Genomic DNA, 26,770 nt, shown 5'->3' on the forward strand with positions numbered 1-26,770 from the left:
GACTCTGTCAGAAAGTAAAGTAGAGTAGAGTAGAGTAGAGTAGAGTAGAGTAGAGTAGAGTAAGAGTAGAGGAAAGGAAAGGAGGAAGGAAAGAGAGAGAGAGAGACAGACTGGCAGAAAGAAAGAAAGAAAAAGAAAGAAAGGAGGAAGGAAGGAAGGGAAAGAGAAGGAAGGAAAGAGAGAAAGAAAGAGAAAGGGAAGGAAAGAAAGGAAAAAAGAAAGAAAAGAAAGAAAGAAAAAAGGAAGGAAGGAAAGAAGGAAGGAAGAAAAAAGTATATAAATTTTAGATAAACTTTCCAGAAAATAAAAGAGAAGGCAATACTTTCCAGCTAATTTATGTCATTTGCTTACCATGCTATTAAAACCAGATGAAAATATTACAAAAAAGAAAATTGCAGACCAGTGCCCCTCATGAATATAGACTAAAAAGACCTCAACAAGTCCTAGCATATCAAATCCAACAATATGTAAACTTAAAAAAGGATAATGTTGCATGACTATGTGTGATGTATTTTGGGAATCAAGACTGCTTTGACATTTGAAAATAAATCAGTGTTATTCACTTATATCAATAGGCTAAAGAAGAAAAGCCATATAATCATTTCAATAGATGCAGAAAAAGCATTTGACACAATTCAGCATTCATTCATGATTTTAAAAAACCAAAAAACAAAAAAATCTCTCAGCAAGCTAGGAATACAAGAGAGCTTTCTTAACCTGATAAAAGGTACCTATGAAAAACCTGCAGCTAACATCTAACTTAAGAATGTCAGATCCCAAGACTGGGAATAAGGTAGGGATATCTATTCTCCTGAGTCTTACTCAACGTAGTACTAGAGGTCTTAGCAAGTGTAATAAGCAAGGAAAAGAAATAAAAGGCAAACAAGATTGGAAAGGAAAATATAACACTGTCTCTATTTGCAGAGATGTGATTGTCTGTGTGGAAAACCCCAAGGAATCTACAAAACAAACAAAAAACTCCTAGATCTAATAAATGAGTTTTACAGTGTTAAAAGATACAAGATCAATATGTGCACATCAGTTTCATTTCTATATACTGGCAATGAAAAATTGAAAATAGAAATGTTGAAACAAAAAAGCACCATAAAAGAAAACCATGAAATAGACAGAAATCTAACAAATTGTGAGCTAGATATATACTTTGACATACTAGAAAACAGTAATCAAAGACATCAAGGAAGACAGAAATAAATGAAGATATATACTATGTTCATGGAATGAAAGTCTCGATATTGTTAAGATTTCAATTATTCCAAAACTAATCTTAAAAGTAGTGCAATTTCAATACAATTCTCAGCAGATTTTTTGGTAGCAACTAACAAGCTGATTTTAAAATTTATATAGAAAGGCAGAGTAAGTAGAATAGCCAAAACAATGTTGAAAGTGAAGAACACAATGAAAAGACATATTACCTGATTTCTAGGTTTACTATAGAACTACAGTAATCAAAAGAGTATTGATACAAGGATAGACATTGAGATTAGTAGCATAGAAAACAGAGTTCAGAAATAGAGCCACACAATCTAAAGAGACATTTTCTAAAGAAGACATACAAATGGCCGAGTAGCACATAAAAAGATGCTCAATATCATTAACCATCAGGGAAATGCCAATCAAAGCTACAGTGAGATACCACTTCATACCCACTACGATGTCAATAATCACAAAGACAGATAATAACAAGTGTTGGCAAGGATGTGGAGACATTGAAAACGTCACATAGCAACTGCAACTTTCATATGTTGCTGGTGGAGATGCAAAATGGTGCAACCATTTTGGAAAATAGCATGATATTTTCTTATAAAGTTGAAGACTGTTATACCACCCAGCAATTCGAATCCCACTGCTGTGTATTTACCAAGGTGAAATTAAAACCTGTATGTGAATGTTTATGATAGCCTTGTTCATAATTACCCCAAACTGCAAACAACCCAAATGTCCTTCAGAAGTAAATGTATCAACCAACTGTGGTATATTCATTCTATGGAATACTACTGAACAATTAAAAGAATGAACTGATATACATCACAACTGATGGATCTCAAGTGTATCATGTTAAGTGACATATGCCAAAGTCAAGTGACTTAATACTATGTTATTCCATTTGTATGATATTCTGGAAACCCTGTCATCATAGGAAGCATGTCAGTAGTTGTTAAGGACTGGTGGTATTGACTACAAGAGGGTCCAGGGAATTTGGGTATGGGGGAAATGAGGGAACTATGCTATATCTTGGTTATGGTGGTGGTCACACACCTATTTGCATTTGTCAAAACTCACAGAATTGTATACTAAAAACGTGAATTTTACTCTGTATAAATTGTGCCTTAAATAAACGGCAAAAAAGAAAGAAAGCCCAGAGTCTTAACTGCTAGTAGGTGCTGAAGCAAGAATAGTATCACTAAATCTAAAAAAGAAAAAAGAGGAAAAAAAGGAAATTTATGTCTTATACATAGATGGCTATTTGAAGTGTGTTCTTTTCTCCTGTCACAACAGTTCCTTCATTATACCTTGCATACTCATTGGTAACTCTGTCTTAACTAACTTTTCTCTTCTTATCCTGCAAAGTTATGTCAAATGCACATGACCTCCTTAAAGTCACTGTTGTTTTAGAGACATCTCCTGCAGTTCCTAGAGTATAGTAGGTGCTCAATTCATATTTATTGGCTGAATTTTTTAATGAAATATCTCTCACCATTACAGATTTCTGTCCAATTTTATGAATATTTTATATATCTATATTTGGATCTATATTTGGTAATTATTTTTATCTTATATAGTGTTTTAAGAAATCTAAGTTGTAATATTCTCCATTAGATTATACACAGATTCATTTATCTTATATCTGGCTTCATCTTGAACCCTGGGAATGTTACTTGAATAATTTGTGTCTTGATCATGTCATGGTGAGATATTCTGATTTAAACATTTTAAAAATATTATTCTGACTGCCCAGTGAAAAATGGATTAAAAGGGAACAAAGATGGAAGCAGGCAGAATAGGTAGAATGCTATTGTAAATAATCCAGGGGAGAGATAATTATGTTTTGCACCATGCTGGTAGCAGAGGGTGACATGTGATCAGATTCTGGATATATTTTAAGAGACTAATGATAGTATTTGCTTCTGTTTTCTGTGTGGCCTGAGAAAAATAAATAACTGGCCACTGATGTCAGAGTTTTTGGCTTGAGCTACTAGAAGACTTGTTGTTTACTCAAATATAGAAGAAGAGAGATTTGGAGGATAAAATCAAGATTTTGGAGACGTTGAGATGCATTTAAGACATCCAAGTGACTATGTCCATTAGTCATTTTCATATAACACTGAGTTCAAGGAAAAGATAGGGAAGGAAATATGAGTTTGGGAGTCATCAGTATATAGATGGTTTTTAAAGCTATTAGAATGAAATGGGTGAGATTACTTAGGGAGTGAGTTTAGATGACGACATCATCCAAAGACTGCACCCCCGACCACTCCAGTGTTTGGGAGTTGGAAATATGAGGAGGATCATGCAGAGGAGCCCAAGAAAGCACAACCAGTGAGGTGGGAGGAGAATAAAGATAAAAATCGAGTAAACTAAGTCTATCAGGAAGGAGACAGTAATCAAATGCTGATAGGTGAAGTCCAATGAAGCCTAGAATTCCACTGGGTTCAACAATTTAGGTGTCACTGGTGATCTTAAGAACAGTTTCAATGGAGAGGCAGGAATGAAAGCCCAGCTGGATTGGAAATCAGCAGATATAGATAACTCTTAAAAATAGTTTTGCTATAAAGGGATGATAGGAAATGAGGACACATTAGTAAGTGGATGTGGGTTGAGAGTTTTTTATTAAATGGGCAATATAGCATGTTTGTATGTTGTTAGAAAGGATGTAACAGAGAAAACTTGATAGTGTCAGAGAAAGAGGACATAATTATAGGATAAGTTGATGAATAGGCAAGAAAAGATGTATATGTTGACTAGTGGAGGGGTTGAATTTGGAAGCAGAGGTAGCTCATTGTAACAGAAGGAAAGGTGAGGCGTGGCTACAAAGGTAATAACTGACAGTTCGGTGCACTTACTATGTGCCAGGTTCTATTCTAAGCACTCTCCATGTTAATTGTTGCAGCAGCTCTCTGAGGTAGGTATTATCATATCTTCATTTTAGAGATAAGAAAACTGAGGCATAGCTATGTTAGGTAGCTAGTGTAAAAATACAGAAAATATAATGGCAGCAAGTAAGTAACTTGCTCAAGATCTCACAGCCAGTAAGTAATTTGCCCATGATCATGTCAAGTAAATGACAGAGCCAGTTTTTGAATCTAAACCACTCTGGTTTTAGAATTAGAAGTGCGTGTGGGTGTGTGTGTGTGTTTTCTGTTTTTCTTTTCTTTTTTTTTTTTTTTTGAGATGGAGTTTCACTCATGTTACCCAGGCTGGAGTGCAATGGTGACCTCGACTCACTGCAACCTCCACCTCCTAGGTTTAAGTGATTCTTCTGCCTCAGCCTCCCGAGTAGCTGGGATTTATAGGCATGTGCTACCACGCCCTGCTAATTTTTGTATTTTTAGTAGAGACGAGGTTTTGCCATGTTGGCCAGGATGGTCTCGAACTCCTGACCTCAGGTGATCCACCTACTTTGGACTCCCAAAGTGCTGGGATTACAGGTGTGAGCCACCGTGCCTGGCCATTAGAGCCAGAACATTTTTAACCAGGTGGGCAGGCTGCCATTTCTATAAATATAGGTACCTTGCTAGAATAGTTTTTTTTTTTTTGAGACAGAGTCTCACCCTGTCACCCAGGCTGGAGTGCAATGGCGCGATCTAGGCTCACTGCAACCTCTGCCTCCCAGGTTCAAGCGATTCTCCTGCCTCAGCCTCTTGAGTAGCTGAGATTACAGGTGTGGGCTACCACACCTGGCTAATTTTTTGTGTCTTTAGTAGAGGTGGGGTATCACCATGTTGGCCGGGCTGGTCTTGAACTCCTGACCTCGTGATCTGCCTGCCTGGGCCTCCCGAAGTCCTAGGATTACAGGTGTGAGCCACTGCACCTGGCCTAGATTAGTTTTTATAAGAGCGTGTAGAAGTTCTAGTGAGTGAATGAATAAACTAGGAAAATTGATACTATTGCCCAGGTAGTACTTGAAGCTTCTGGTCATGATTTTAAAGAGAGATTATGAGAATGGCAGTATGGTGGATAAGAAAACAAAATCTTTTGATGACTAAATAAATAGCCAAATAGAGATCTCCACTTAGTTTCTAAAATGCAAGATTTATTACTTGATTCAATGAAAATTTATGAGGCATCATCTTAGGCTCTTAGAGATACATAGAAAACAACAGTTTCTACCTTTGAGGTTTATAATCAATGTGGGTGGGAACGCATACTCATAACAGTTATTTAACAAAGTTACTGAAACACTGAGACTGTTTTCACATTTCTTGACCACTTTTTTCCAAGTCACTTCATTCATTCATTTATTCATTCAACTTTTAAATCTTAATCATCTATTCTTTCTTAGGGACTTTAACAGACACTGCTGATTTAAAGATGAGTAAACATAGTTTCTACCCTCAAGGTTTACCATGTTATAGAGGCGTGTAGACCTTTAAATAGAAAATTGTGATATAATCAATAAATCCTTCTGAAAGCATTGTAGACCCAATGGACATTTTTGAATGTATACAGAAATAAAATAGTACAATGAAGCTTCTTGCGCCTACTGCCCAACTTCAATAAAGACAATATCTAACAAATTTCTTTAAGCTGCGATCCCATTGTTTGTTTGTTTGTTTGTTTGTTTTTCTTTGGCGGGGAGGGAAGGTAATATTGGAGTAGAAAGAACATTGATTAACAGGAAACAAATTGGGAGGTAATTGCATGGGTTGATGATATTTATACCAAACTCACAGACCCTGTGTACGGAGAGGAGGCTCCAAATGGGAAAAGACTTTTGAGGTAGAATTGACAGAGTTTCTCAGCCGAAATTCAGTGTACATTTTTTTCAGAAATAAAATATTTCTAATAATATTTTTATTAATGGACTTGAGGAAATTATTTAAAGGTCTGAGGGAAATGTTTTTAAAAACTAAGACAATTGATTCTTAGACCTTTAGAAAACTTGTTGCATCTTTTACAATTCAAATATTTTTTTTTATTTGGGCCATTATAATTATGTCATGATATGAAAAGGGTAACATTTGCTTAAACTATAGAAGTTTAAACTACTATGTCTTTTATACAAGGATTGTCAAATATTTTTAATTGTGCTCAGAATTTCTTTCTGAAACATTCGATTTAGAGATTTCCTAAGTCTCAGGAAAAATAGGTAGGCATTTACATACAGACTTTTTTTGTGATTTATGTAGGTAAAGCACCTGTCGTGTGGAGTCCTACACTTTGTGCTTTGTGGAAATATTTTTTAAAGTGAGGAGACAGTATATATACTCAGTGAAATTTTATTTTTATTTTTTTATTTTTTTATTTTTATTTTTTTATTTTTTGAGACGGAGTCTCGCTCTGTCACCCAGGCTGGAGTGCGGTGGCCGGATCTCAGCTCACTGCAAGCTCCGCCTCCCGGGTTCACGCCATTCTCCTGCCTCAGCCTCCCGAGTAGCTGGGACTATAGGCGCCCGCCACCTCGCCCAGCTAGTTTTTTTTTTGTATTTTTTAGTAGAGACGGGGTTTCACCGTGTTAGCCAGGATGGTCTCGATCTCCTGACCTCGTGATCCGCCCGTCTCGGCCTCCCAAAGTGCTGGGATTACAGGCGTGAGCCACCGCGCCCGGCCCCAGTGAAATTTTAAATGTGTTTGAAAATATTTTGAACTTACTCTTAAATAGCTAGATCATTCTATTAAACAAGCAAAACATGAATAAAGTCAGAATTCTTATAATCAAATATACTATCAGAAAGATGTAAAGGAAAAATATTTCAATACTAATTTGAAATCATTAGAAAAAATAAAAATAATATAGAAAAGAAAACTAAGAACAGACTATATAAAAAGTTCAGTACTGGAGGTCTTTAAAGCAGATTGGAGTTAAAGGTGTATTGAAGAAATAGCTGCATGAAAAAAGCATGTGAACTAAAGAAAGAAAGATTGAGAGAGAGAGAGAGAAAAAAAAATCATTTGTGATGGGAGAACTTGTAAAACCAAAACTAAAAGTGGTAGCAATATTTCTTCATATGTTGAATATATTCAGAATGGTAATGATGATGATTTAACTATTATTTAAATTACTTAAGGGATTAGGCAGAATAATATCTGGATAACTGCTTCAGGTTTTGAAATGCATGGAAAACTTGAAAAAGTTTAAAGACAAAAATAAGGTAGTGCTCACTGTGAATACTTAGCCATAAGTCAACTTTTTTCAGGAAGAATATACAAGAAGATTTTCTAACCAGAAAGACTAAGTGAACATTGGAGGAAAAAAATTGGGTATTGGATTATTACATCGAGTAAAATCACCTTCAAATCTGTCATTCTCTTTTATTGAATAAGATAAAATTGATACTTATTTAATAGGCATTTTAATTGTATTTTTCATGGCTCTTAATTACTTATCATCAGAGTGGGAAAATGTATTCAGAATCTGTATGCTTTTCATCTTCATAATGACCTTTAATCTATCCTTTTTCTTGAAACATTTCTTAATGTAGGTCGTATAACTTCTCCGTATGTAGTTCTTCTCATTATTGTGGGATGGAGAAATCTCCGACCTTTCTTGATGCCACCTCATCTTTTAATTTCAGTTGTAGTTCTTTCCTTTTCTGGAGAGAACTTTTTCAAATGGGTCATGCTGCTGGTGTCATATTCTCGTATCTAATAGCCACCTACTTCCACCTCCTATCAAAATTTCTCTAATTCCATTGGTGACTTTTCAGTGGTCATATTCAGTGACTTTTATCCCCCTCATCTCTTGCTTTTTCTGCTGTTTTTGTTAGAAATAACTCTTTCCCTTTGAAATTTTATCCCCCAGTAGACACCTTTAAAAGTAGAGTTCTTACATGCCTAAGTAGTTTCAAGAAAATCCTCTTTGAAAGCAAAGGAAATCCACTAGATGAGTCTGTGGCATTTTTTTGATCCTATTAAATTCAGTGAGAATGTTTGCTTCTAAAAAAGCATTCTTTTTTGTTTAGCTTTTGTAATTGAGATACTAATTTCATTTCATAATTATATTTATTCACTTACCAAAAATGTATTAAATGCCTTTTATATGCAGAGCACTGCTTCTAGGTGCTTAAGATATATAAGTAAAGAAGACAAAGATTCTTGCCCTTGTGGAGTTTCTATTCATGCATTAAAACCTAGCCAATTACTGTATGATTAATAGATATTTGATTTATGTGTGACTTTAAAAATAATTGTATTAGGTATCCATCTTGTTTCTAGGGTAGAGTTCAGCTGGTATCATAACCAGTTGCATATTTTCAAGTTCCTGATAGCTACAGTTAATGTATTAAAGCAATGGCAATGTGTAGTTACATTTTAATCAGAAATATTGAAAGCAATGATTATTTTTATAAATTTCTGTTTTATTTATTTGGATCTTCTCTGGTCATAGATATATACTAGCAGCATCTGGCTTAATATTTATTAGTGCCTCTCAAGTGATAGGGTGCTATATGCGGTATAATTGCTGTACTGTTACTTGGGATAACCAGTAAAATAAGGCTGTTAAGCAGTGTTATGAGTGACTCAGTTCTTTTTAAATGTTAGTCTCTAAAGATAAATGGTGCTTCAATTGTTAAGAGAGGAGAAAAGACATTTTCGTTTGCCTGGCCAAACAAGTGGCTAAGGGTCAGCTAGAAACTGAACCAATGGAGTTGGATTATATTATGATAAAGTATTCATTGGGGACTGTTGACTATTAATCTTAAGGAGTATGTGTATGTATGTGTGTATGCATGTGTAGGAAGAGATACTGAAACTTTAAAATATTATAGTTAAATCATTATTATATATCATTATATAAAATATTACAGTTAAATCATTATACAAAACAATCTGGGCCAACCGAATATTTAACCAAGCTGTTTGTTATTTTCATTTTGCCTACAATATTGGAAATATGTTGTAGTAGGTCCAGTGAATGTTAGGATGCTATTGCAGAGGTTTAGGGAGGATAAAGTTGGTTGCAGTTGAGATAGAAGTGCATGAACTTTGTAGAAGTTGAGAAAATAAGATATATTAGACTTGGTGATGGATTAGTAATAGATGATGGGGCAAAAATAACTCCTGGGTTTCCAGTTAGGATGGATTGTGGTAACAGTTTCTGAGGTGGAATACCCTGGAAAATGACCAGGTTTAGGGAGAAGAAACTGAGTTCAGACTTGGGCATACTGATTTTGAGGTACCTTTGAGCTTCTGGAACTTGGGATACATGTTTATAGGTGATAATGCCTACAGACAAGAGAATGAAAGAAAAGCGCAAGAGTAAAGAGAGAGAACTTTAAGCACTTAAGAGGTTAACAGGAGAAGCAATCAACAGTGGAGTTTGTGAAGGTGGATAAAGAGGTAGTGCTTTGTCACTGAAGCCAAGGGAAACAGATTGGTCAACAGTGAAAGGACTGAAAGTATGTCTTGAATCCAGTGGAACATGGAGAGAAGTCATAGATCATTTAAGTGAAAACTTTTCAAGGAGAGATGCAGAAGCCATGTTGAACTGAATTGAGGAAGGAATTGGAGGGTAAGAAATAGAGATAGTGCTTCTATACCAATTCTTGAAATTTGTTGCACAGGGTAAGAGTATGATGGAGAATTATACGTGCCATTGAAGAAATGATTTTTTTCAATGTTCTTAGTTTTTAAATTTTGGGACAGGGTCTCACTCCGATGCCCTAGCTGGTGCGATCTTAGCTCATTTGGTCTCAACCTCTGAGGCTCAGGTGATTCTCCCACCTCAGCCTCCCAAGTAGCTGGAACTATAGGCACATGCCACCATGTCCAGCTAAGTTTTTTGTGGTTTTTTTTTTTTTTTTGGTAGAGATGGGGTTTCGCCATGTTGCCCAGTCTGGAACTGGTCTGGAACTGGTCTGAACTCCTGGGCTCAAACGATCCTGCCTACTTCAGCCTCCCAAAGTGCTGGGATTATGGATGTGAGCCACTGTGCCCAGCCAAGAAAGGATTCTTTGACATGGAGTTTTAATTAATTAAATTTATTGGAGTTTTAATAGCTGTAGAGACACAGTGATGTCTTGCTGATCTCTATATAACATGTAACATATACTATATTTAACTACTTTGGATTTCCCTTACATGATATTATAAATTATTGGACTCATAATTCAAAGTATTTTGCATTTAATTTTAGAGGGAATGAACTTTGCTTTTTGTACATCATTGCTTTTAATTAACCTAATTTTCTATACTAATACCCTTAACCCATATGTTTTTCCTATTCAAAAGTATAATCAGAGCCAAACATTAAATTACAAAAAGATCCTTTTATAACTAATCCTGGCTCTCTTGTGGCATAATATTCTTTGTCAAATAGTTTATTCAGGTGGAAGTCTTCTGAAGAATAATTAATACTCTTCCTCTACTTGATATATTTTGTGAAACATAATTATCTATAGTGTTTTTCCAAATTAACTGAAATTATGTTTTAATTTAAAGCCATGAGAGAAGTTTAAAGAATTGAAATGACTTTTTGTGTTTAATGATTATGAAAGAATTTAAAATTATTATAAATATTTCAGACAGCATAGGAAAATAAAAGGGCTACTTTCCCTCTTAATTCTATTACATAGATATTTTGGAGTATGTTCTTCCCTATTATTTTTCTAGGCGTGTGTAAAAGCAGGTTTCAAAATAGTGGGTATGTAGGTGTATTTAAACTAACACCTATTTACTAATTTGAAACTTGCTTTTGTCACTTGGCACCATAACTGTTATTTTAAGGTGTTAAATCATATCAGCTCTACCTGTCTCTAGTTTATTTTTGCTTCAAGCCTATCAGTATTATCAGCTTAGTTTCTCTAACCCAACAATACAAAAGCTTAGCTAGAAAAGGCTAAAATAAACCATTAAATCTGATGGTTTACTAACATTATTACTGGGATGAGTTTACTTGAACTTGTTTCAGTTGTGGAAGTTTTAGTTTTTTTCTGAGATAGCCCAATTATGACAGTATGGGAAAAGCAAGGAATATATTTTCAGTGGAAGGTATGCCAATACTGGGGTTTGAGCTAGAGGTGGAACAGTGTGTATAATCTAGTGAAGTAGCTGGGAGGTCACTTTTAGAAAATAGACATGTGGCTTTTATGACTTTTGAGGCTCAAAACTTGAAACCAGAGCCTGGGGTGTTAGATCAAACCAGAGTACATTGTCAAGGTTTGGAGTCCCAGTGGTTGCACCAGAGTCAGCTCTAAGAGATAAAAAGTGAGCAGCAAATAAAAGTAAAGTCTGAGCAAAAAGGCATAGAATATAGTTCCAGATTCAAGCTAGGCACCCAGAAAAAGATGACAGATGAAATTACATTCACAATATTGAGATATGCAATTCAGTTTCTTGGTCAGATGTGCATAGTAGCATATTTACTATGTTGTGATCATTGATTTTAGGAGGAGAGATCTTTGCCTTTGTTCTGACGCCGCACACCTTCGGGATGTGGTAAAGCCTGATAAATATATGTTGCTTCCCCAGCAAGTTGGAGTTGTTGCGTAAGTTCTGGTGATTGTAGGAAAGGGCTAGGTCCTTCCTTTAGTGAGCACTTGCTGTTGTAACAAGTCAGGGAGACAAATTCAGACATGTAAACAATAATGAACTCTTCTTACTAGAAAACCTATCTTAGGTCGTTTTAACTTGGAAGTTCATTGATATCTAAGTTTATCCTGGAACAAAGAATTCCGAGTTAGGTCATCAAGAGACAGGGCTTCCTGGAGGACCTTGGAGTCAGGATGTGGCCACCACATAAAACTTGACTGTAATATGTATGCCTTATGTCTCCTATACTGTGGAGCCTGTCTTTGGCACTTGGCCCAGCTCAGCTTGGCCTCAGAGAAGTGGGTATAGTCAAGGTGTGATAGGCCTGTGGTCCATTTTCAACATCATTTCCTGAACCCTATTCCCTGCCACACATCATTGTCCAGCTTGCTGTACATTCATTTCAGGGGATTCAGATGGTTCATTTTATGCCTTGGAATGTTGCCTAGCAATATATAACTAAAACATTCATTATTATGAATAAGTCCATAGGATGATTTTTAAAAGTAAATGAGAGGAAGAAAAAGCTTTTCCTGGAGGTAGAATTATCTGGTTCACCAATAAAGAAGATGAGATCAAGAAAAAAAGTTGAAGACATAACTGAGCTTAAGCAGTACTATTGTTTAATGCCCCGCCGCAAACAATTTTCTCTTGAGCCAAGCTTACACTTTTATATAAACTAGTATATTTTTCATAGCAACAGCAGTTCAGGAGTTATAAAGGGAGTGTGAATGGATTATTTTCTTGTCTTCTCAGGCACAATAACCTTGGTGCACGACCAAAAGGGCTATCTACTCTGGTGAAGAGTGGTGTCCCCGAAGCATTGAGGGCAGAGGTATGGCAGTTACTGGCAGGCTGCCATGACAACCAGGCAATGCTGGATAGATACCGAATTCTTATCACAAAGGTAGGAAGTTATTTCATATTATTTTCATTGGATGACCTATTAAATAAATCCTAGTTTTCATAGCTCCCGTAAGCCATAAATGCTTTGAACTTCTTCATGAATATATTGAGGTCATGAAGTCAGTACTTCTACCTTTTGTTCTGAATACTTGTGGTGGTAAACAATGCACTTAGTCATCTATGAATACTGTATGCCTTGGTTTTCATCTTTTCATTCAAGTGATTTTATAATAGCTATTTACCAAATTGGAATATATTTATATTTCAAGTGTTTTCTAACTTCTCAACCTTTTTAAATTCTATGAGATTTATATAGTTATAATCATACATAGTTACTCTATTATAGTTTTATAATAACATTAAAATGAAATAAAAAATTCTTCTGTGTTTATGTCACCTAACATTTAAATGATGTAGATACTTGCCCTTTTTCTGTCAGGGGCCTTTGGTTTCACTGTAAATTCCTTTGCTTATGTCTAAATACCTGGTTTTAGAGCATAAGTAAAGGTAAGTGTTGGCCTTGATCCTAGACTCACCACCCTAGGTCTCACCACCTAATTACTTAGTCTACTCTAAATACTGGATTTTTAAATAATAGTAAAATTTTATTTTTTAATTTAAAAGAACCTCTCTTCATAAATGAGATTTTTACAATCAAGACTTTGTTCCTTAGACTATATGAACTTTTAGAACTTTTTATCTGCTGTAATTTCTTTTTACTTTTCTTTCCTCTTTGCCTCCTTTCCTTCCATAAATATTTTCTGAGTGCCTAGTATAATTATCACTGCTGAATTCAGTTTTTTTTTTAAACGTTAACCTCTTTTTTTTGTTTTTTTAAGATTGATGGCCTCTACATTGGAATATGCAGGATGATCCATTGGTGTGTGGGAAAAAATGTCCAAAGTTCCATTTGTATATTTTTAAAAATAATTACACCAAAGGATACTAAGCTGTACTAATATTTGGTGTGCCATAGTACTGAGGGTTTATGAGGTCCTTGGATCCAGTGGCCACTGGTCCCACATGGTTCAGGAGTGACCTGAGGGAAGAATGGAACTTGCACACTTTGGAGGAATCATTGTGGGGCTCACACTCGTATATTAACTTCCAAAATATTACAGTTTTCTTGCATTTTGCATGTGTTAGATTAAATGGATTTACAGGTTATCTAGGTGTAACTTAATCCTCATAAAATGTGTGATCGGCTTAAAAAGATTGCTATCACAGGATGCTGCATTTCAAGTTTTTTTTTAATTTAATATGTTCCTTCAGTGAAGAATTCATATTATGATAATGAATGACAAAGCAACTACTTTTGGAAACAAACTCAGGTTACAGAGATGGACATTTTGAAACATATGGCGATTTAAACACCTCTGTGATTTTTTTCATTGAAAAAACATGCATCACTATAAAAACTTTCACATCTTCACACTTAACCTGGAATCAGAAATTTTAAATATGTTTAAAACTTATACAAGCAGTTGCAGAGGATTTGGAACTGATTGTTAAAAGCATATAAACACAACACCTTCTGATTTATTCATATGAGTATCTAGAAGCTGGCGTGGTGGTATATGCCTGGCGTCTCAGCTGTTGAGAGGCTGAAGTGGGAGGACTGCCTGAGGCCAGGAACTTGCACCTGTGACTAGCCACTACACTCTGGCTTGGGCAACATAGCAAGACCCTGTCTCTAAAAAAAAAAAAAGAAAGAAAGAAAACCTAGAGAAAGCAGATATTTCCTAGCCAAATTTCAACAAAATGATTGATGAGTGGGACTGAAAAAATGATGTATGTCTACTTGGGTCTGTGGATCTTTGCAAGTCTTTTTTGGACATGATAACAGAACCATGAATCAAAAAACTGATGCAGAAACAAGTTTTCATTGTTGTTTTGTAAACTGCTATAACAAACATATTAAAAATACTGACTCATATTTTATGATTATTTTTATATAAAATGTTTAGAATAGGCAAACCTATAGAGACAGAAAGTGGACTAATAGTTGCCAGGGGTTGGAGGAAAAGGGAATTGGCAGTCACTGCTAACAGATATATGGGGTTTGTTTTTAGATGATGGAAATATTCTGGAATTAGACAGTGGTGACAGTTGCTCAAGATTATGAATATACTAAAAACCACTGAATTGTACACTTCTAAATGGTGAATTTTTTGTTATGTTTAACACAATAGAAAAATTTCACACACAAAAATAATGATCCATATTCAATATTGAATAGTATTTTATAGCATTTTTAATTATCTTTTTTACATCCTATCTAAATTTCTGTGCTTCATAATATCTATATTAGTATAGTAGCACTTGTACATGATAAATATATGTATATTAGATATTTATGCCTAGAAGTTTTTATTGATGGAGTATCTGATTGAAATTTTCAGAGGTCATAACTCTGGGCATCAGAGTACTTTTTCATGTAAATAATAAACTAAATTATATACATTTATTGGCTGCCATGGGGTAAGAGGTAACTGCCATTCCCCTTTTTTTCACTAAGAGGCTCTCATAATTCATACCTTTAAAAATTTCAAGGGAAAAATGTAAAGAATACCATCCCATGATATTATTTATGAATTCTTGATAAACAGTGTATGTTCATATAGTGAGAAAATTTTTATCATTTATACCAAACACCATGGTAGTTTTAATTATACAACTTGCAAAAAAAACCCTTTAAGATCAGGAGATAGGGCTTGGCTCAGTGGCTCATGCCTGTAATTCCAACAGTTTGGAAGGTCGAGGTGGGAGGATGGCTTGAGCCCACGATTTCAAGACCAGCCTAGGCTACATAGTGAGACCCTGTCTCTACAAAATAAATAAATAAATAAATAAAATGCTGGACATTGTTGCACAAACCTGTAGTCCCAGCTGTTTGAGTGGCTGAGATGGGAGGATTGCTTGAGCCCAGGAGATCTAGGCTGCAGTGAGCTGTGATTGTGCCATCAGACTTCAGTTCAGCTGGGGTGACAGAGTGAGACCCAGTCTCAAACCACAAAAAACAGAATGGCAAAAATCATGAATAAAATATATGGAAGGTACTTGGAGGCTGATAAAATATATTTTTTAGATTTTTTCCCTCTGGAGTTCTAGCTGTGATTTATTTTCTGCCAGTGAAGATTGCAGGGAGGCAAAAGCCATATTTTCTCTGGCAGTGTGGTTGGCAGATACCCGGGCTTCACCAGTTGTGAAGTTTTTGCATCTGTCTCTGGGCATTTCATTCTCAATCACTTGCCTTCGCTCTGGGGTTCCTGTTTCCTGTGGTTTCCTTTCCTGAGTGGCCACAGCAACCTCCTGATTCTCTGGACGATAGCTGTGGTGACACACCTAAAGAGCTGGAAGGGCAAAAGACTGCTACGGCAGGATCTTCAGTCTTTTGCCCTTCAGCTCTTTCAGGAATGAAGGACCTTCATTCCTGCATTACATCATTTTTGAAATAGTTTACCTGATTAAACCCTGTCTGATAGACTTGGCGTATATTTGTCTCCTTGTTGTCACAAGATGGCTTTTCTACATCCAGCATTACATTTAGAAAAGAAGAAAAGAAAAACAAAGTCAACTCAAGGTAGCCAGATTTGAGGCTAAGAGCCCAGTCCTCCAGACTGCCAACTTTGTTCAAGACTTCTGACATCAACCACAATTTGGGGGTTCTTAGTGCCACCCTGACTTCAGACCAACTAGCTTCAAACTTGTAGATCCTCACAGACTTCCTCAGGTTTGATAATTTGCAAGAATAACCTACAGAACTCAGTAAAGTGCTATACTTAACAATTGTAGTTTTGTGGAGTTTTTTTTTTTTCTTTTTTTCTTTTTTTTGCAAAAATATACAAATCTGAACCAGCCAAAGGAAGAGATGTATAGGGCTGAATGTGGGACTAGGAGAATTCCCAATGTGAAGCTTCCATTATTCTTAAGGATATGTTGCCCTCCTGGCATCATCCTCAAGGGCTCAGTACCTGCCTAGCATCAATATGTAGCAATATACACTTGGAGTATTGCCAGTCAGGAAGCTCACCTAGTTTTGGTGTCCAGAGTTTTTATTGGAGTTTTATTACATAGGCATGATTGATTGGATCATCACCTACCTGCTAGAACTCAATCTCTAGGCTCCCCTTCTTTCCTCCCCAGAGGAAAAGAAGATAGGGACACAGCCAAACCATAACATACTGGGGCTGTTGCGTGGCTCAAAGCCCCAATGCTCTAATCACATGGTTGGTCTTTGTGGCTTGGGTAGCCTACATCATGAGTCTTCTTCTTAGTCTAAACTATCTGGGGGCTTACCATGAATCATCTGATTAACATAAACTATCAGATGTGGTTAGAGGGGCCTACCACAAATAACAATCCTGTTATTTAGGAAATTTCAAGGGTTTAGAGGTTACCGTCCACGAGCTGGAAAAAAGACTAGACCTCTCTTTGGCATTTCAGAACCAAGTCTATCACCCTTTTAAAGAATTTTTCTTAAGCACCAAACAACAATCCCATCTGTATATTCTTGACCAGAATTCTGTTACATGGCTACTATCTTCATGGAAAACTAGAAATGTTTTTTTAAAGATAGACACATTGATTCACCCCTCTACCCCCTCCAAATCTAGGCTTTTTGTAAAGAGGAAAGAGAAAATAGGTATTGAGTAGAGAACTATGTTTCTGTTCACCAACTGCCTCTTAATAGTGGTACTAGTTGATATCTATTATGGAATAAATTATTCTAAAAATATATGTAAATTTGGTTTATTTTAGATATTTACACTATATATAGTGTAAATATTTACTAATTACCACTTGAGATTGACTATCAATGTGTAATTCAGGTCGTATAATAAATATTTTCACATTCAGCTTATAAATCTATGACAGCTTAAAGTTTTTAATGTTATTTCTATTGTTAATACAATTCTCAAAAACATTTTCATACAAACATTATAGAAATATGTGACTCTAATCATGTGTGTTTATTCAAATCATAAACAGGGTCAAATCATAAGACTTCTTTGACATAAAGGACAGTGGTATATTTAATTTTATTGTCTTCCTTGCATTTATAGTAAGATGAATAATGTCATTTTTTCTAAAAATGATTTTTTCCTTTTACTGTCCTTGGGGTAGCAATGAGATAACTAGTGCCTGTAGCCAAGAGTATATGTAAGTACTTTGGTAGTGAATACATCTGAGCTTACTAGTCACTAAGTGGAAAGGGCACGAACACCCGGAGGATTTTCTATAAGAAGTGCCTGCATATTTGGCACTTGTTGGTCATGGTTCAGCAGCTGTTTGTCCTTCTTTTGGTCCAGTTAATTTTTCCTGTCTTATTAAGGGAATGGCAAGATTTCAAGGTTAGTTAATGAAATGGTTCAGCTTGAACAAACAGTTGCTTTATAAAAACCCTACCAGAGGCCTCAGATTACACAGGGAAGAAGGAATATAAAGTATTTTGTATTTGTCTCTTCTCACACTGCTATAAGGACCTACCTGAGACTGGGCAGTTTATAAAGGAAAGAGGTTTAATTGACTCACAGTTTCACAGGGCTGGGAAGCCTCAGCAAACTTACAGTCATGGCAGAAAGGGAAGCTAACACATCCTTCTCATGGTGGCAGGAAAGAAAAGAATGAGCAGGGGAAATGCCAGATGCTTATAAAACCATCAAATCTTGTGAGAACTCACTCACTATCAGGAGAACACCATGGGGTAAACCACCCCCGTGATTCAATTATCTCTACCTGGTCCCTCCTACGACACATGAGGATTATGGGAAGTACAATTCAAATGAGATTTGGGTAGGGACACGGCCAAACCATATATTTACAGAAAACTTAAGGTTTGGCTTCCATGAAAAAGTAGTCTACCATTTAATTCTATAGTAGGAATGCACATTCTGAAGCATTCTTTCAGGGGTGGCAAACATACAACCAGCAGGCTAGGTAGAACCTACAAATATGCTTTGTATAGCTATCAATACATCAAAGAATGGTATACACTTATGGGTGAAATTTGTACTTTCTTTTTGCTATGGGTGTATTACTCTATTACTTCCTATCTATCTTTTATACATTTTAATGCCTGTTTGGACCTCAAATATATTCAATTTTGTGAATCTGTTATTATACTATGTCAGCAGCCATTGCTTGCTTCAGAGGAGGGGGCTATCACAGTGTACTCGCAATTGATTAATGTCCACTTCCCCAGCAGACTTTAAAATCCAGAGGAGCAAAGACCACAACTGCGTTGCTCTTTATGAGATATCCTATGCCTGGTATAGGGCCTGCCTGACACATTCTAGATGATAAATAAAATTTTTGTCCCTCCTGAGGGGAGCATAAGGTCATAGTTGACTTATTTGTATAGTTATTTATTCTTTTGTTCTTTTCCATGAACTATAGCCTTATATTGTGTTAGGTCCTGGATAAAGCTTTTAAGTATGAAGCAATGTCTTTTTTGCAGGAAACCTATTCATCTCGTTGGGGAGAGCTATAAGCAGTGGGTCAATTTGAGCAGCGGTTCCTGGTGAACTAACCTCTTCTGTTTTTGCCAGGAAGGAGGTGGCAGCCCTTAAGAATTAGTCCCCTAGAGAATTTTGCAGTGGTAGTGGGTCATGTAGATTGAGTCACCTTGAATCACGGTAGGTCAATGATTGGCCTACCATGGTAGGATAGACAATAATACTGAACATAGAATACGGCCGGGATTACAGTGTGGAATAATTATACTTTATATCGTCTTGTTGGTTTTATAATCTATAGAAAATAAAGTTCTTCATATCATTTTGACTGGTAGAAAATGACTGTAGGGACCAAAGTTTAAAAAAGGGTGAAAATCTCTGGATGAGATTCAAGTGAAAATGAAGTAGGTTAGGAGCTGTAGACCAACTGATAACCTCAATCTGGAACCAAGGACCAAGCAGGACCAGTCAGAAGAGCTGTTATATGTAAATCCATGGAGAATTATGTTGAGTCACTCTCCACTTCAGAAGGAACTTTCAGGCACACCTTGCCTTGGTAACAGTGGTAGCTTCGCTTTAGGAGGAGATTTTGGTGCTCACTATGCAGGAAGACCCTGGGTTTGAATCTCAAATTCTGCTACTTACTGGTTTGTGACCTTGGGCAAGCTCCTTAACTATCTTCAGTCTCAATTCCTTCTTTTGTAAAATAGGCATAATCATATGTATCTTACAGGATTGTTGTGAGAATTTAATAAGATAATTTATATAAAGCACTCAGTTGCATGCCTAATACATAAGCACTCACCAGTGATAGGGAATGAGGAAAATTATAAAGCAATATATGCCTAAAGGAAGTTTGAAGTAAGCTTTCAGAAATAACATCATCAGAAAGTACTATAGGAAATATGGAGATTACTGTGGGCTCTTGAGATCTGTGCAGGTTTCAAGACATTCATCTGAGAAACGGGGAGAAAGAAAACAGGAAGTGTGTAGCCCCCTGTTATCTACTTGTACCACTAATTCATTCATTATTTATCAAACAGTATCTCTTCTGTATCAGAGGCTATGCTAAGTACTAGACGTGTAAAGAAGAATAACACCTATACCCTATCCTTGAGGAGTTTACAGCCCAGTGGGGGAAGATAGTCAAAAAGGCAAAGCAGCAGCGATAACATGTTTAAGCACTGTGACACAGGTATGAGCAAAGTGACAAGTGAGGACAGAGACTGGATACAGCCATTTCTGCCTAGGAGCAGAGAATGGGAGCATGTGTTTAGGCTGAGGCAGTGCCATGCATTAAGACACAGAGTTGTGCAAGGTTCTGCCATGGTCAGGGGGTGAGAAGTTCCGTATGACCCATGGGGGTACTCTAGACTCTACTGTCTGAGCAAACTACCAGTGAGCAAAGACGGTATCTGGGTTTTGCTCACTGCTCTAACTTTACTACTCAACGCTAGGACTGCCCTTCAGTAGATGCTAGATAAACGCTTCCTGAAAGATTTAATGGGGTATGTGGGAGACATTATGTCTAGTGCTTTCATATATCCTTTCCATGTAAGCCTAACAGCTTCTGTGATGTGATTCCCATTTTTACCATGAAGAAAGCTGTCACATAGTTACTAAATAGTAGAATCCGTAAAGTCGAAAACCCAAAACTAGAATGAAAGGGACAGCTCATCCCTACTTTTGGTCTTGTAAAGATCCTTTAGAGGGAAAAACTCTTTATATTTTTCTGACCATCAATTATTAAGCGTAATAAAGAAGGCTGGGCGCAGTGGCTCACGCCTGTAATCCCAGCACTTTGGGAGGCCGAGATGGGCGGATCATGAGGTCAGGAGATGAAGACCATTCTGGCTAACACGGTGAAACCCCGTCTCTACTAAATTACAAAAAATTAGCCGGGTAGTGGCGGGCGCCTGTAGTCCTAGCTCCTCGGGAGGCTGAGGCAGAAGAATGGCATAAACCCGGGAGGCGGAGCTTACAGTGAGCTGAGATCGCGCCAATGCACTCCAGGCTGGGCGACAGAGTGAGACTCCGTCTCAAAAAAAAAAAAAAAAAAAGAGTCATAAAGAAAAGGTTGAAGAAATAAAAACGCTATCGCATTTCTATATACTGTTCATTGTATGGAAATGAAAATTGATAATTTAGAAACTATTCTGTTTCTATTAGGAAACAAGTATAAACCTTACAAGTCAGTGAGTAAGAAAGAGTTCTAAAGCGCCTAACTTCAAGTCATCTCTTTTAAGATGAGTCTTGAGCCTTCAACCATTGTCTCTTGTTATATGAGTCCTGCCACTGAGGCATAAGGTACTACTGATGCAGATGAATCACTGGAAGACTTTTACCACATATTTCTGAAATCCTATGTCCTTTATTGTTTATCATTGAGATGTTTTTATTATTCCTATTAAGCTGCATTTTTCATAACGTTTGAGGTGATCTGAAAGGACAATAGAAGGATCATGACCTTGTTCCTGTGTAGAAACAAGCAAACAGAATTTAGAGCTTCTGAAATGAATATTTCTTAATTGTTGGCTTGAGGACCCACTAAGCAATGATCATAGTTTCACATATTCTTAGTCATTTGAAATGGGGATTGTGTATGTTTTAGGGCAACTCAAATTTTATGTAGCATAACAGCTGTGTGTGTACTTTCAGTAATTATATGACATATATGGTATAGTTTACCTATCACATCTGCTGGTTTATATAACATAGCAAATATTAGATTGTAGTTGTATGCTCTCTTTTAAAAATTATCTTTATGTAACATTTGTACCACATACTTTGTTAAAATCAAAATAAGCTTTTAATTCATAAGCTTTTAGAAATAATAACGCCATGAGCTCTTTCTCTCTACCACTTGAATTCCTGTTTTTCTCCCAAATGAATCTTCTCTTTCAAAAGTGTGTTTATATATGAGAGTGTGTGTGTGTGTGTGTGTGTGTGTGTGTGTGTGTGTGTGTGTGCGCGCCATTTCTTTTCTTTCTTTCTTTTTTTTTTAAGAGACAGGATTTCACCATGTTGCTGAAGCTGGAGTGGTGGCTCTTCACAGGTGTGATCATAGCGCATTGCAACTTACTCTTTTAAAAATATTTAAGTGCTACAGGTTGATAGACCTGGATTTAAGATTCACCTCTCCCATGTATTAATTTGTGATCTTGGAACATTATCCCAACTTTTTAAGCCTCAGTTTCATCATTTTTAAAGCAGGCTTAATAGTAGTATCTACCAGGATTTTTGTGTAAATTACATAAAATGATGAAGTGCTTGGCGTATAGTAAGTACTCATGATTAGCTTCTGCTGTCTTTATCAATATGATATTACATCATGAACAACAGTAATAGTAATGTTAATACTAATAATGGATATTGGTGTCAGGGTATGTTTCTAATTTAATACTTGTGTTAGATAATTTCCAGTTACACAGTTTTTATAAGAGCACATGATGTGTATAACAGCTGGTTAAACTGAAATACGAAGTGTCAGGTTTGTATTTTTCTGGTTTGGGGTTTTTTTCTGGTTGGTGAATATCATGGAGTATTTGCATTCTAAAATTTGACTTTGTATTGGTTATATGAATTATTTTAGTGATTATGCAAATTCAACTATATAGTAAAGTCAAATGATATTCTCTAAAAATCACTCCTAAATACTGTGTGATGTAATCAAGACTGGAAGGGAGGTATTAATCTCATTCACTTATTCATTCACTTATTCACTAACTCTTGATTGATCAACTTTTATGGGCTAGGCTCTCTATTGTTTCTAGGGCTATGTAGATAAAAAGACTTCACACCCTTGAGGAGTCCAGCTAGGAAAACCAGGCTTATGCACTGATAGATAATTTTATTATGATACAAGTTATAATAACTGTCTTAATCAAATATGTAGAATGCAGAAGAGATAGTGACAGCTCTGCTTGAGTGAACCAGGGAAGACTTCACAGAGGAGAGAATATCTGAGGTGGGACTTGAAGAATATTTCTGAGCGGGATAGAAGAGGGCATGTAGTATAGGGAGTGGCTTATGTAGTTTTTCAGCTTCCATTTAATGAGTTAGCTTGGATAGGTTATCCAGGAAGCCTTTGAGAGTTAAATCAGTGTGTTCCTTCGCCTACTCTCATGCTAGTTGGCTGCCGTCATCTATTTATGCATCAATGCGTGTCTCCTTGTTAAATAGAAACTTAATGTAAGTTTATTCTTGTTAGAACAAATACATATCATGATAAGCCTTGGGAAATATGTCATGTCAAAATGATATCACAAAAGAATATTTAATTGGTGATCTAAGGTTGATGTAATAAGATTTTAACTTATTAAAGCATCTATTCAGTTAATGTTTAAGTACCTATTGTGTGCCAGGTACTGTGCTAGGATGATAATACATATTAATTTTTAAAATTAATTAACTGAAAAAATATTGATTGACTAAAGTAAAACAATATAAACTTGCAAAGAAGCAGCACTGTTTTATAAACTCCAGAGAGCAAAAAGGGCAATAGTTGCAAATATTAATTTGGTAGTTGCTGTCAAAAATTCTTTTTGAAATAATAAAAAAAAACTGCAAGAGTGGCTCATTTTAAGATTCTGAAAATTCTCTGCTTTGTTGATCATTATATGGACAGATAAATTTTCCCTGCCTTTATTCACATCTGATTACTGGTACTGCTCAGAGTAAAGCCTGTCTTCTTTCTGTTCTCCAGTGTATTATTGTAGCAGATGGCTTTTAATAAAACATTTAGCTAAAGAAGAATTTTTACTCTGGGTTGGTGGAATGTATTATAATGATAATATTGGAAATTCTCAAGAGGGGGTGTTTAATTTGATATTTTTCTTTTGATTGAATAACCTTTAGTGAATATTTAATTGAAAAGTCAAATTATGGTATCTGTTACATCGTTTTTTATTTGATAAGTTTCAAAACTAAATTAAACCCTGTAGGTCATGTGTAGCCAAGTAAATATTTGCTTTTTCTTTACATGGTTTACTTTTTAAAAATTAAGGCAGTTTATTAGTCAGATAACACTGAATACTAGATTTCATTGAGAGTCAGAGCATTGCTTAATTATATGGCTGCTCTGTTCTCTGTCGTCACCTTGTCTAGGTGTAGGCATTGAGCTTTTTGATAGAATGAGGTTATTCCAGCTGTGTCTGTACCATTGGTATTTATAAAAACCACAGGCTGTTGTATAAAAACCACATTACTGATATAAATATAAAATTTACAAAGATCTCATCAGAAATTTATAGTTACTAAAAATTTACTAACCAAAACAATGAGACAGGCAAGGAGAATAAAGAGTACTCATTATGTTGTAATGTAAATGCCTTGAATATGTAGGTACTGGAAGGCCTTTATTAAAATAAACTAAGAATTGGCTGGGTGCAGTGGCACACACCTATAATTCCAGCACTTTGGGAGGCTGAGGCGGGCTGATTGCTTGAGCCTAGGAGTTCGAGACCAGCCTGGGCCACATGGTAAAACCCTGTCTCTACAAAAAATACAAAAATTAGCTGGGTGTGGCGGCACATGCTCGTAGTCCCAGCTCCTTGGGAGCCTGGGGCGGGAGGATCACTTGAGCCCGGGAGACAGAGATTGCAGTGAGCCAAGATCACACCACTGCACTCCAGCCTGGGTAACAGAGTGAGACCCTATGTCAAAAAAAAAAAAAAAAGAAGAAAAGAAAAAAAACCTAAGAATTAATGAAAGAGATTCTTTAAGAAAATATACAATTTATTTTCTCTTTTCTTGCATAATTATACATTTGCTTGTGATTTTTTTTTACAGAATGATTTAAATCAAATTTTCTTGATCCCCATCCTTTGAGATCTTTCATTTACTGTCTGTCTATAGTGATATCTACATGTATAAAAACTATAATTATATGTGAATTTGAGAACTAACAGTTTTCTTCTCAACTCTCCAACACTGTATAAAAATTTTAAAACATACTCTAAGTATTTTCATGTACTTAAGTGATATATTCTATTATTAGTAACAAATATAGTTTTTGTTATCCTTCAAATGTGTTTCATAGTTTTCAGGTAAATTAAGGAAGATATAACTTTTTAATATTACCTTCATTTTCGTATTATGGAATTAGAGTAGGATTATACTGTTTTGAAGAAAGAAGTTAGAGGTTATTGTTGAGCGTAGATCATTTCATGGCTTACATGGTTTACTTTTTAAAAATGTAAGACAATGTTAGTCAAATAACACTCAATACTAGATTTCACTGAGAGTCAGAGAATTGCTTAGTTATACGACTGCTCTGTTCTTTGTCATCACCTTGTGTAGTTTGGTAGGCATTAATCAGTAATAAAATCAGTACTTGCTTGGGCATGGTGGCTCATGCTTGTAATCTCAACACTTCTGAAAGCCAAGGCAGGAAGATCTCTTGAGTCCAGGAGTTAAAGACCCTGTCTGTACAAAAAATACAAAAATTATCTGGGTGTGGTGCCACATGCCTATAGTTACAGATACTCGGGAGGCTGAGGTGGGAAGATCACTTGAGCCCAGGAGGCTGTAATGAGCTGTGATTGTGCCATTTCCCATTTTAAATGACAAAACCCACAATTACTTTTGCACCAACCTAATCTCATATTTTCAAGAGCCTGGGATTACACTCCTGTATTCCAATTTCATAATAATTTTATTGATGTTAGCACATATTTCTGGAACATATTTAATTTATGTTTCATTGGGTAATATGGTGTGGTGAGTTTTCTCTAGGGATTTTGCTTTGTCTTTTATTTACTTTTCCATTTAAATTTATGAAATTTATGTTTAGATGTGTTTACTATTGATTAGGGCTGAGGTGAAAAAAGGGATAGGCAGCTGATTCCCATGAGGCAGGTATCAAAAGTCTGTCTTCCTGCCTCTTGCCCCAACATGTTACACATTTCTGCACATGTTTTGGTAACAGTTCCATTTTGTAGCCTCTTATTTGATTGCTTCATGAATCTGTTTCTCATTATCTTCTTTCATCTTTGTGTCTTTGTTTTTTTTTTTTTTTTTGTCTCTCCATTATGTCTTCAATTTTCTTTTTTACTTGCCTCCGTTTCTTAATTGTCCAAAATGTAGAGTTGACTCTTGAAGAATGCAGGGGTTAGCGGCCGGCTTCCACGTCAAGGCAGTTGAAAAATTGTGTATAACCTTTTGCTCCCCCCAACCTAACTACTAATAGCCTATTGTTGAGTGGAAGCCTTACCAATAACATAGACAGTTAACATGTATCTTATATTATGCAAAATCTGCAGAATCTTTGGACTTTTTGCATAATATAAGTGCTGATGTAGCTGCATTGACAGCTTCATGAATTTCCTCTTTAATTATTATTATTATCATTATTTTTTACTATGGTCCTTTTGCTGGATTCATTTATCTCAAAGTGGTGGACCTCCACAGCTGCAGACTTTAATCTGTGGTACTTATTCAGAATTCAGCTTTTTCTTGTAATGTGACTTTTCTGTGCTTCTTGAAAGCACTTTCAGCTTCACTAGTGGCACTTCATATGGGTCCCATGGTATTATTCAAGTTTTATGGTATTGCACTAAACAATGAGAAATACGTGATCACTTTTTACAACAATAAAATGTATTGGAGAGATGAACTGCTCACATGGAGATGATTAGCATTACCCAGCATTTCAAGCAGATATACTCACCACAATAGCAACCTGAGATGGGGTTGAA

The 26,770-nt window shown here is 36.0% G+C and overlaps 1 protein-coding gene across 6 annotated transcripts in view; it reads left to right on the forward strand.

Moving 5' to 3' along the window:
• RABGAP1L (RAB GTPase activating protein 1 like) overlaps positions 1 to 26,770 on the forward strand; it is an 800,696-nt gene that overhangs the window by 209,568 nt on the left and 564,358 nt on the right. For 5 of the 6 annotated variants that reach the window (XM_078000298.1, XM_015123648.3, XM_078000303.1 and 2 more), the window contains one exon: positions 12,466 to 12,616. In XM_078000298.1, the coding sequence (XP_077856424.1) occupies positions 12,466 to 12,616 (151 nt within the window). Of the gene's footprint in view, positions 1 to 12,465; positions 12,617 to 13,454; positions 14,547 to 26,770 lie in introns of those variants that run through there. The other variant, XM_028850583.2, reaches the window with a different exon arrangement.

This window comes from Macaca mulatta, chromosome 1, assembly GCF_049350105.2.
Source record: "Macaca mulatta isolate MMU2019108-1 chromosome 1, T2T-MMU8v2.0, whole genome shotgun sequence".
Lineage (NCBI taxonomy): Eukaryota > Metazoa > Chordata > Mammalia > Primates > Cercopithecidae > Macaca > Macaca mulatta.